General features: G+C 43.0%; 1 protein-coding gene and 1 pseudogene across 5 annotated transcripts in view; one reads left to right on the plus strand and one right to left on the minus strand.

Annotated features, from left to right (window-relative positions):
• Nucleotides 1-11,808, plus strand: part of GPATCH8 (G-patch domain containing 8) — a 73,996-nt gene extending 62,188 nt beyond the window's left edge. For all 4 annotated transcript variants that reach the window (XM_079797487.1, XM_079797490.1, XM_079797489.1 and 1 more), the window contains 2 exons: nucleotides 1,636-1,766; nucleotides 5,635-11,808. In XM_079797487.1, the coding sequence (XP_079653613.1) occupies nucleotides 1,636-1,766; nucleotides 5,635-9,523 (4,020 nt within the window). In that variant the 3' untranslated portion in view covers nucleotides 9,524-11,808. The remainder of the gene's footprint in view (nucleotides 1-1,635; nucleotides 1,767-5,634) is intronic.
• LOC307114745 (deoxyuridine 5'-triphosphate nucleotidohydrolase-like) lies at nucleotides 1,808-5,777 on the minus strand (annotated as a pseudogene). The gene has a single exon. The product of its transcript is annotated as a deoxyuridine 5'-triphosphate nucleotidohydrolase-like (transcript).
• Nucleotides 11,809-11,840: the final 32 nt, after the last annotated feature.

Consider the following 11,840-nt stretch of genomic DNA (forward strand, 5'->3'; position numbering starts at 1 on the left):
TTTTACTCTATTATTAGATAGGATAATTCTGGGCAACTAGCCTCAGTAAAACAATTTTGCCAGCTGTTGGTTACTTGAGCGTCCTCAAAATAAAGGTAAATGAAAATAAGACTAACTGCTTTTAGACATCAGCGGTCTTTCCTTGAGTTCTATAACTATTTTTTTCTGAAAAAAAATACAGTGCTTCCATTTATGTAGGAGGGATTGTTACTATGTCAAGTCTGTGTAAATGTACACATATATGTGTTGTACAGGTGCTTCCTTTCTTCCCACCCCTTTTAGAGTTGATGGCTTTGTCCCTGATTGTTCAGTATAATAGTTTGCAGATTCACTAAGAGAGCTTGTGTAGTAATGCTTGCTTTATTTTTTTTCTCTTCCACTCTTGTTTTATTTTACTTTTTTTTCTTTGTGATGTGACATTTTCAGCTGATGTATTGAAAGCAAATCCTTCTAATTTGGGAGCCCAGATCACAAGAGTGAGTTTTTCTACTAGTGTCTTTAGCTGTATATCTTTCTTTGTGTGTGTCTTTCCACCCTTTTCCCTTCCCAATTCAAAAATATTCAAAACACATTTCATAAATACTAGCTAAGAAAATTCCTCTGTCTGTTGAACATCATGACTTTCCACAAAGCAATGTCCACTTTATATTGGGTCAAATTCTTTTTCCCAATGCTGTTGTAAAAACATAGGCTATTGTATGTGTTTTGGTTTCTTTTGGTTTTAATATTATCTAGTGTGTTAAAAATAATTTTAATTCTGTCTTCATTGCAGATAGATATGTGTGGACTCTGTTACCAGTGTGTCATAGCACTGTTCTTTTTTGGTTCTTGTTCTTTTGTTTTAAGGAAAAATATATAATAGCTTCTGAGAATAAAAGATCCATTCTTTTATTAGGATTTTAAGTAATAAATTATTTGATTTATCTCTATTCTCCCTTCTCATCCCCTGGATGTTCCTCTCAGGGCCATGAAGCAATGAAAAGCTACACATATTACTGTCTAATTTCACCAGACTGACCGGATGAAACATGGTCGAACTGGTGAGCTCCAAACATGCTAGTAGCATTGGAAAATGGTTTGTTTGATAGTCACAGGAAAACTGTTCATGCTAAAAAGAAATAATAGCACCTTTTTATGGTGAAATAAATGTATGCTTTCTCTTCGTTAGTTCTGATTCAGATAACCTCCCCATGTAAGCTGTACATTGCTTTTTAAGATCTTACACCTGGGTAACTTTCTGTACTAGTTTAACCCCTTTCTGTTTTCTTTGGCTTGTGTTATTACAGTTTATCTCATGTTCTATTTGTCTGGTTTTGCATCCTGGAAGAGCAGGTGATTAAATAGTCCCTTTTCTTTCTTCCTAGTGTTCTAAAATTTGCTCATTGCTTCTGACATCATTTAAGTTTTTCCAATAAAGCAAATGGTATGCTGTCGTAATTAGAAATGCAGATACTACAAGTGTGTTACCCAAAATAATCAGCCATTGTGTTTTCTATTACCAGAAGAGAGTATAACAGTGTATTCTACACTAGCACTATAACCGTTGATTGAAGGTAAATTTTAAAGGCCTTGCTTTCAGGATCCCCAAGTTACTCTAAATCACCCTCCCTCTGTTCCCTTCTTTTGTTAACCCAGAGATTGAAAGATCTCAAGCAGAGAGAGTTTGCTCGAAATGTTTCTTCGAGATCCCGCAAGGATGAGAAGAAACAGGAAAAAGCCCTTCGGCGTCTCCATGAGTTGGCAGAGCAAAGAAAACAAGCTGAATGGTGAGGACATTTTCTCTCAGAGGGTCTGTGGATAATTATAATCCTTAAGATTTAAGAATTATAATGCTTAAGTTTTTAATAGATCCCTCTTTCAGCCTAAAAGCATATCTATACTTAGAGTATGATATACTGACTAAGAAGATGCTCATCTGAGGCCATAGTCTACAATCTGTGTGACCTTAAATTATCTAACCTCTATGCCTCAGTTTCCTTATCTATAAGATGGAGATGGTAATAACAGTCTAATCTCTATAGTTGTGAAGAGTGATTAAGTTACTACATTAAAAGTGCTTATAAGAGTGTTTAGTACATATAAATTATGCTCAGTAAATTATGCAACTATTATTGTTCCTATCTCCAACATTCATTCTTATGTAGAAAAGCACATTTGTTACATTATTATTTTATAACTAAAAAGTACTGCAGCACAGATTCAAGTGTAATAACTGCCCTTTTTTTTAAGAGAACAAGGAATAACTTTTTTTTTATTACCTTTTAGTTCAGTTTACATAATAATTTGTATCTGTGAAAGAATTCAAATTTATTGAATAAAAGGCTTTGCTTATGATTTATAAAGCAAACCGAAGAATAAGCTGTTGAATGGGTAGCATTTAGTGAATTAAATAATACAGCTCTGGGGATCTATAATTGCTGTACATTTGATTGAAGAAAAAAAACTATTAAGTTACCATGAATATTTATACAACAACAAATGTAGAAAAACAGAAAAAAGTTCAATGTGATCCCAACAGAATACCTTTTTCCTTGATCATGAGAGAACCAAATACTTTTAGAATCTAAAGCTGTTAAGTTTACAGAAGTGCAAAACACCAAACAGAAACTCTTTATTTCTCATTTTCTATTCTTGGCATAAATTTTAATTTTTTCCAGTAGAACCAAAACCTCCTGAGCCCCTTTCAGTGTCATCCAAAACTTGAATTTCCTCTATTTCTGGATAAAAAATTCGTTCACAAATGAGCTGTGCAATTTGGTCACCCTTTTTTACTTCAAATTTTTCTTTGCCAAAATTAAACAGTACAACACCAAGATTTCCTCTATAATCTTCATCTATAACACCAGCTCCTACGTCTATAAAGTGTTTTGCAGCCAAGCCGGAACATGGAGCTACACTTCCATAGCACCCAGAAGGAAGAGCTATCTGAATGTCGGCTTTCACAAGGGTTTTCCCCATGGGTGCTACTGTGTAATCATAGGCACTGTACAGGTCGTAGCCCACGGCGTGCACGCTCGCGCGGACCCCTTGGTGGGGGCGGTGGCGTGCCCCAAGAGCCGCACAAAGCGGAGCCGCAGGCCGCCCTCCACGGGCCCAGGCGCTTGCTGGGGGAGACGGCCAGTGTGTCTTCGGAGCACGGCATGGCAGGGCAGACCGCGGGCGGAGGCGGCATAACTGCCTTTTAAGTACTATAAGTTAGTACTAAACACTATGAAACCTAGGGAATGCTCTAAGGTTCCTACTTAACAGTTTGGGGCTGGTATTTTGCCTTGGGTGAAATTTTTTCCACTTAAGGCTGAATTTCTAAGCAATTAGACTTTGGGGAACCAGTCTTGAAGCATCTGAGGATTCATGAGGTATAGGCTCCATTAGAAGGTCTAGGCCCCCCATGTTTGTTTGTTTGTTTGGTTTGGGTTAAGTTGATGTTTTCTCCCTTTAATTTGTTACTTTTTTTCATCACCATTTGTCCCCCATATAACCTCTTCTACCCACCTCTCATCCGTGCTTGTTTTGTTTTTATTTATTTATTTTTAATTGATTTCAGAGAGAGGAAGGGAGAGGGAGAGAGAGATAGAAAAATAAAACGGTGCCCTCCTGGTTCATGGATCAACACTCAACCTCTGAGCCACACTGGCTAGACCCCATGTTTGTTTGTTTTTTTAAATATATTTTTATTGATTTCAGAGAGGAAGGGAGAGAAAGATAACATCAGTGATGGGAGAGAATCATTGAATTATTGATTGGCTGCCTCCTGCCACTAGGGATTGAGCCCACAACCCGGGCATGTGCCCTTGACTGGAATTGAACCCAGGACCCTTCAGTCTGCAGACCGACATTCTGTCCACTGAGCCAAACCAACGAGGGCCCCATGTTTATTTTTAATGGCTGACCAGGACCAAAGGAAGGAACTGGTTACAGTTAAAAGATAAACTGATTGTTCCTATTAAAAGTTTACAGCCTAGTTCCTTGACTTACTAGGTTTATTTTTGTCTCTGGATCCTTTTTTACTTATTTACTTCTTTTATGTTCTGGAGGTAGAAGGAAGGGAGAAAATGCACGTTAGTGTAAGTTTTGAAACAGAATTAACCTGAGCCCTAATGTTGAGTTAAACTGTCTATAGATTGCTTCTTTGGCAGCTCTTTATGTAGTAAAACACATTCCTCTTGGACATGTTGCAAGGGTACCTCCTTAAAAAGTATATAACAGACCACTTTCTAGTTCAAGACATTTTTTAATACATGTTTTTCCTCAGAGGTGGCTTTTAGTTCTCAGTTTTACAAACAAACAGCTAAAAGATGACCCAGTAATCTCGTGGGAGAATAAAAGAAAGGTTTGAACCCTCATCGGGTATTTAATTATCCTAGGAGTAATGCATGACCCCATAGTAAGTATTACTGAAGTAACATGGCAAAGACTAAGCAAATATCAAAATAAGTCCCCTTTTTATTCAGTTTGAGGTTTTCTTTGCTGTGTGGTAGGTTTTGTGACACAGTGTAAGTATCTATTGCTATCCAAATATGTTGGGTTCCTATCTTCCGATAGCAAAGGATACCACATTATCCAAATACATTTGATTCTGAGTTTAAGACAGCTAGTAGGTAGAGTTCAGATAACGCGGACTTCAAATAGATATCTAATGCTCTTCATTCTTCATTTTAGCTTGAGAGATGCCTTTATAGTTCACATACTATAAACATTTCAGGCATACAGAGGTTTAAAATGCTGGCTTTGAGGTTCCTCAGTGTTCCTGTTTTCAAACCTAAGAAAGTCCTTAGTATCGTGATCATTGTATGTAATGCCCAGAAAGAATCAAAACCAAAGCAGCTGGCCGGTGTGGCTCAGTGGTTGAGCATATACCTATGAACCAGGAGGTTATGGTTCAGTTCCCAGTCAAGGCACATGCCCAGATTGTGGGGGTCAGTCCCCAATGGGGGGCGTGCAGTAGGCAGCTGATCAATGATTCTTATCATTGATGTTTCTAGCTGTCTCTCCCTCCCTCCCTTTCTGAAATCAATTTTTTTAAAAATATATATTTTTTATAAGTAAATGCTTAGATGTGTGGGACCCAGGAAATAGGCACAGACCCTTCGTTTCTAAAACAGACATACTAGCCACAGACTGCCATAGAGTAGTAGCACTTTGGAGGTTTCTGATTATGTTTAACTCAGAGAACATGCACATTTTAAAAAATGAAATTTGAAAGCAGAGAAAATTGGGGTGTTGTTTTTTTAGCTGAATAGAACCTTATGGATAAATGTTCAGCCATACATTTGGTAACATACTGATGAGTAGGATGATACAATAAGAAATGAGCATGGATACAGGATGGGTAGATTTTATCAGATGGTAATGATAAAATATTTTAATTTTAGATACCTTAGGAAGAAATAGTAGTAACTGTCTAGTTTTAGAAATGTAGATTGATAGATTAACAGTATGAGACTTTGCCTAACCTCACTGAGAGTTCTCTTCATTAGCACAAGGCTAGGGAATGACCACCACTCAGTGTCTTTTAGACCCACCTGTGAAGAATGATAGACCATGAGGTAAGTATTTTAGAAGACATATGAAATGTGCTCCTCAACCTGTTTTTTTTTTATTGTTTGTTTTTTATTTTTTTAAACCAATGTGTAGTGCACCTGGAAGTGGTCCTATGTTCAGACCAACCACAGTGGCTGTAGATGAAGAAGGTGGAGATGATGATAAAGATGAATCAGCTACAAATAGTGGCATAAGTGTCCCTGCCACTTGTGGACTAGGATCTGAATTCTCCACAGATAAAGGAGGCCCTTTCACTGCAGTTCAAATCACTAATACCACTGGACTGGCACAGGCTCCTGGGTTAGTCTCCCAAGGTGTCAGCTTTGGCATTAAGAATAATCTGGGTACCCCGTTGCAAAAATTGGGAGTGTCATTTTCTTTTGCCAAGAAAGCTCCTGTCAAACTCGAATCAATAGCATCAGTTTTCAAGGACCACGCAGAGGAAGGGACCTCTGAAGATGGAACAAAAGCTGATGAGAAGGGTTCTGACCAAGGACTGCAGAAGGTGGGAGACTCTGATGCTAGTAGTAATCTCGATGGCAAAAAAGAGGACGAAGACCCTCAGGATGGAGGGTCCCTTGCCTCAACATTATCTAAGTTAAAAAGAATGAAGCGAGAAGAAGGAGCTGGGGCAACAGAGCCAGAGTATTACCACTACATCCCCCCAGCACACTGCAAAGTAAAACCTAATTTTCCCTTCCTCCTCTTTATGAGAGCTAGTGAACAAATGGAAGGTGATAATAATACACACCCAAAGAATGCCCTAGAGAGCAAAAAAAGCAATTCTCCCAAGCCTAAACGCTTCAGCAAGGTGGCAGCAAGCCAAGGAGAAAAGACTGTTAGTGAAGTCTCGGAGCAGCAGGCGGAAACCAGTGTGGCTGAGCCCTCAGAACCTGGAAGCAAAGCTGAAACAAAGAAGGCTTCAGGAGGAGACATAAGTGAGCAGAGTTTAGAGAGTCAGAGTCAGAAGTCTTCAGGTATCCAGATTTGTGAGTCTAACCCTTCTAAAGAAACCTCTCAGACCACCCCACCAGGGAAAGAAAGCCGTGAGGGACCCAAACATCCTACTGGTCCCTTCTTTCCAGTCTTGAGCAAAGATGAAAGCACTGCCCTCCAGTGGCCATCAGAACTATTAATTTTCACCAAGGCAGAACCCTCCATTTCATACAGTTGTAACCCTTTATACTTTGACTTTAAACTTTCAAGGAACAAAGATGCCAGAGCTAAAGGGACAGAAAAACCAAAGGACATAGGAGGCTCCTCAAAGGACCATCTCCACGGCCTTGATCCTGGTGAGCCAAATAAAAGTAAGGAAGGAGGAGAGAAAGCAGAACATTCCTCAGGAGATAGAATGGATGCACCTGCTTCAGGATCTTCCTGTCGCGGCCTGAATAAGCAGGAGCCTGGTGTCAACCATGGATCAGAAACAGAAGACACAGGGAGAAGCCTTCCTGGCAAGAAAGAACGATCTGGGAAGTCCCACCGACACAAAAAGAAAAAGAAACACAAAAAATCCAGCAAACACAAACGGAAACACAAGGCTGACCCAGAAGACAAAAGCTCTAAGGTGGAATCTGGGGAGAAGTCTAAGAAGCGCAAGAAACGAAAACGAAAGAAGAATAAGTCAGCCCCGGCAGATTCTGAACGGGGACCCAAACCAGAACCCCCTGGGAGTGGTAGCCCTGCACCACCAAGAAGACGGCGGCGAGCCCAAGATGATTCCCAGCGGAGATCCCTCCCAGGTGAAGAAGGGAGCAGTGGCAAGAAGGATGAAGGTGGAGGTGGTGGCAGCTCTCAAGATCATGGCGGGAGGAAACATAAAGGTGAACCTCCGACTTCATCCTGCCAGCGAAGAGCTAGCACCAAACGGAGCAGCCGGTCCAGCCATCGGAGTCGACCCAGCAGTGGAGATGAGGATAGTGATGATGTTTCATCACGCCGGCTGCACCAGAAGTCTCCATCTCAGTACAGTGAGGAGGAGGAGGAGGAAGAAGAGGAAGACTCGGGCAGTGAGCATTCCCATAGCCGCTCACGGTCTGGCCGGCGCCATTCCTCACACCGTTCCTCCCAGCGTTCTTACTCCAGTAGCTCAGAGGCTTCTTCAGACCAGAGCTGCTATAGTAGGCAGCACAGTTACTCTGATGACAGCTATAGTGACTATAGTGACCGATCACGAAGGCACTCAAAGCGCTCCCATGACTCTGATGACTCAGACTACACCAGCTCCAAGCACCGGTCCAAACGGCACAAATACTCATCTTCTGATGACTATAGCCTCAGTTGCAGCCAGTCCCGAAGCCGGTCTCGGAGTCATACCAGAGACCGCTCAAGATCCCGGGGCCGCAGCCGCAGCAGTAGTTGCAGCCGCAGCCGGAGCAAACGGAGAAGCCGTAGTACCACAGCCCATAGCTGGCAGCGAAGCCGGAGCTATAGCCGGGACCGCAGCCGCAGCACCAGAAGCCCTTCCCAGAGATCAGGCTCTAGGAAAGGATCATGGGGTCACGAGAGCCCTGAGGAGAGGCGTTCTGGTCGTCGAGACTTCATTCGCTCTAAAATCTACCGCTCCCAGTCTCCTCATTATTTCCGATCAGGTCGGGGAGAAGGCCATGAGAAAAAGGAAGATGGCAGAGGAGATGATAGTAAAGGGACAGGCCTACCCGCTCAGAACAGCAATGTTGGCACAGGAAGGGGATCAGAGAGTGACTGCAGCCCTGAAGATAAGAACTCTCTCACTGCCAAACTTCTACTGGAGAAGATCCAGTCAAGGAAAGTGGAGAGGAAACCCAGTGTAAGTGAGGAGGTGCTGGCCACCCCAAATAAAGCTGGGCTCAAGCTCAAGGACCCGCCACAAGGTTACTTTGGGCCCAAGCTCCCCCCCTCTCTTGGCAATAAGCCTGTCCTTCCACTGATAGGGAAACTCCCAGCTACCCGAAAGCCCAACACTAAGAAATGTGAAGAGTCTGGCTTAGAAAGAGGGGAGGAGCAAGAACAGTCAGAGACAGAAGAAGGGCCTCCAGGGAATAGTGATGCCCCATTTGGACATCAGTACCCCTCAGCGGAAACAGCTGGCTCCTTATCAGAACCACCTCCAGAAGAGTCAAAATCTGAAGAAGCTACTACTGCTAATCACCCTGTGGCTCCACTAGGCACCCCAGTGCACTCTGATTGCTATCCTGGGGACCCAACCATCTCCCATAACTACCTCCCTGACCCCAGCGATGGGGACACCCTAGAATCCTTGGATAGTGGCAGTCAACCAGGCCCTGTGGAATCTAGCTTGCTGCCAATAGTGCCAGAACTTGAGCACTTCTCCAGTTATGCACCTCCCAGTGGGGAGCCTAGTATTGAGTCAGCTGATGGGGCAGAGGATGCTTCCCTGGCCCCCCTGGAAAGCCAGCCCATCACCTTCACTCCCGAGGAGATGGAGAAGTACAGCAAACTCCAGCAGGCTGCACAGCAGCACATCCAGCAGCAGCTTCTAGCCAAGCAAGTAAAAGCCTTCCCAGCCTCTGCTGCCCTGGCCCCAGCCACTCCAGCCCTGCAGCCCATCCACATTCAGCAGCCGGCCACAGCCTCTGCCACCTCCATCACAACTGTTCAGCATGCCATCCTACAGCATCATGCCGCAGCAGCTGCTGCTGCCATTGGCATTCACCCCCACCCTCATCCCCAGCCACTTGCCCAAGTACATCATATTCCCCAGCCCCACCTGACACCCATTTCCTTGTCCCACCTCACTCACTCAATCATCCCTGGCCACCCTGCCACCTTTCTCGCTAGCCATCCCATTCACATCATTCCTGCCTCAGCCATCCATCCTGGACCCTTCACCTTCCACCCTGTACCACATGCTGCCCTCTATCCTACCCTTCTTGCCCCACGGCCTGCTGCAGCAGCTGCCACTGCCCTCCACCTTCACCCACTTCTTCACCCCATCTTCTCAGGTCAGGACCTGCAGCACCCCCCTGGCCATGGCACATGAGTTGGGGGAGGAGAGCCCAGGTAGGACCAAGGAAGGTGACCCATAAAGTCTTCCCTTGGGGGTGTTGAGCCATTAATACCAGCAAGTAGAAGCTGGGATGGGCAGTGTCTGATAGCCAAAGAATTAAGTTTTGGCTTGCAGGGGTGGTTTTAGATTTGAGGTTTGCTTTGGGTTCACTATCAGGGATTTCCCCCCCTTTCCTTGTATCCCTCCCCCTCCTGTGTTTCTAGGCTAGGAAACACCAGTAAGTGCTACCCACCCCTCTGCAGCAACATTTCCAGATGGTCACGTTTATATACTCCCCTCCTCCCTCTACTGTTTAACCTCTGCTCTTCCCTTCTATAAATTTTAAAACATTTTCCTCCTCTCTGGCCGGCGGGTTGTCCATCTGATCCTGCCTTCCCAGTGTCTGACCATCCCTTGGTGACCTTGTGTTATCCTGGGTGAGGTGGAAAGGGAGTCAGACCTGGAATCAGTTGCTACTCTGTTTTTGGATCCACTTCCCACATAAAGAGCCACACGTTTGGCACTGATGTCCTCGTGTCCCTCGTCCCAGAAGTGACATCGGACTACCCCAGAAAAGAAGATCCTATCATGATGACAAGCTATGCGGAACACAGAGTTTCTCATGTGCTTCCCCAGAGAGGAGCTTGTATGTCTGGAGGGTGTATTTTCTTCTGTCATGTTGATGTTTCCTTCTTAATTTATAGGATTTTTTTAACGTAAAAAAAATTGCACTGAACTCTATAAACGCAAATGCTGCTTTTTGTAGCTCATAAAAAAGGTTCCATATTTGTAGTATACTGCAATAATATTTTTTACATCTAGCTCTTTAAGTGATCCTTGTTCTGGTGGCTTTGTGTAAATATGTTTGCCTAGTTGAATTAAGAAACTAAAGGTTATAAGATGAAAGCAAAAAATAAAGTATTTGTTTTCTGCTAGATGCAAAAATGACTAAGCATGTATATTTTATCAAACTCATGTATTTTTTGAAGTTATGAACTATAAAAATGTTAGAGCAAAAAAGGAACATTGTTTAACATTTTTGCTGGGACAGAATGTTCAGTAATTTGCATTAAGTGGTGCCCCCAGCACTGGGATGTTTGAAGAAATGGGCATCACTCAGCTGGGAGTTCAGGAATACTCATTTATGGCAGTCTCCTTCATATGCTTTGTTTTGTTGTTGTTTTTTACAGAGAAACAGGTGGGCCCACAGAGGAGGAAAATGTTCAAGAGCTTTATTTGAAAGCAGTGAGATTCAGAATGATTGTCAGAGTGATTGGGGGTTTCTGATGCCTTGTTCTAGGCAGTCCATTTGCCTTCCTAGTACTTAGCCTCCTCTGATAATTTTTTTTTTTTTTTAATGTGCCTTTTTGGTTAGCTAGAAACAAGTAGAAGTAGACTGGGGGATGGTAGGGTTCCGTTTTCTTCCTCCTCTTGTTGGGACATGAGCACATTTATAGATACTGCAAATTCTTTTGCTTCATAGTTTCCATGCCTTCAGCCCAGTTTAGCTTAAGCAGTAAAGATCCCTTTTCTCTTCTGTGACACCATGGTACCTACCAGAGGAAATATCACCTCAGTTCCTCTTCGTCTTCTTGCTTTTCACCTAGGCTTTCAGCCCTATTTAACACACTGACCCAAAAGTGTTTATGTTGCAGTTCTCACCTTCTTTGGTGTAATTAGCAGATCCCTGTTTGGCATTTCCCTGCCTATTCCTGTGGCTAGAATTGGTTGGGTGGTCATCTGACAGGAAAAACAAACCCTACTTACCTGGGCCAAGGCTCTGTGTTCCGCCTTTCTTCTCGAATTCCCAAATGAAAAAGGTTTTGCGTGTATGAGAAGCAAATGCTGGGCAAACAAGGCTCTTGACTCGGCCTCCTACCTGTTCAGTGCTCCTCACATGGCTCAGAAGCATCACTTTTTTGGTAACTAGCACTGGAAAAATGAAACGTCTTTGATGTGAAGGGACTCATTTTTCTTTGCTTTCAGCCCATGTAAATAATTTAAATAATACAGTATTAACATTTTTGTGCTATTTCCCTTCCCATTAGCTTGTAGATTGAGCCATACTCTGGCTGCCTCTGCCTTCCTGGGGGCAGTTTTCTTTAACTTTCAGAATAGTGATTTTAAAACTTTAAAAAAAGTAAAGAAAAACAAAATAGCCTATCCTTCCTTACAAGCATAACAGATTGTATTTAACTTTATCGCATATGATAGAGATATATATGCTGTAAAATTAGGGAAAGGAACTTTCTAATAAACCAATGATTTGTGGAAACTTAGCAGAGTCTGTTGTGATTGTTGCCCCATCCAT

This window comes from Cnephaeus nilssonii (genome assembly GCF_951640355.1).
Source record: "Cnephaeus nilssonii genome assembly, chromosome: 19".
Taxonomy (NCBI): domain Eukaryota; kingdom Metazoa; phylum Chordata; class Mammalia; order Chiroptera; family Vespertilionidae; genus Cnephaeus; species Cnephaeus nilssonii.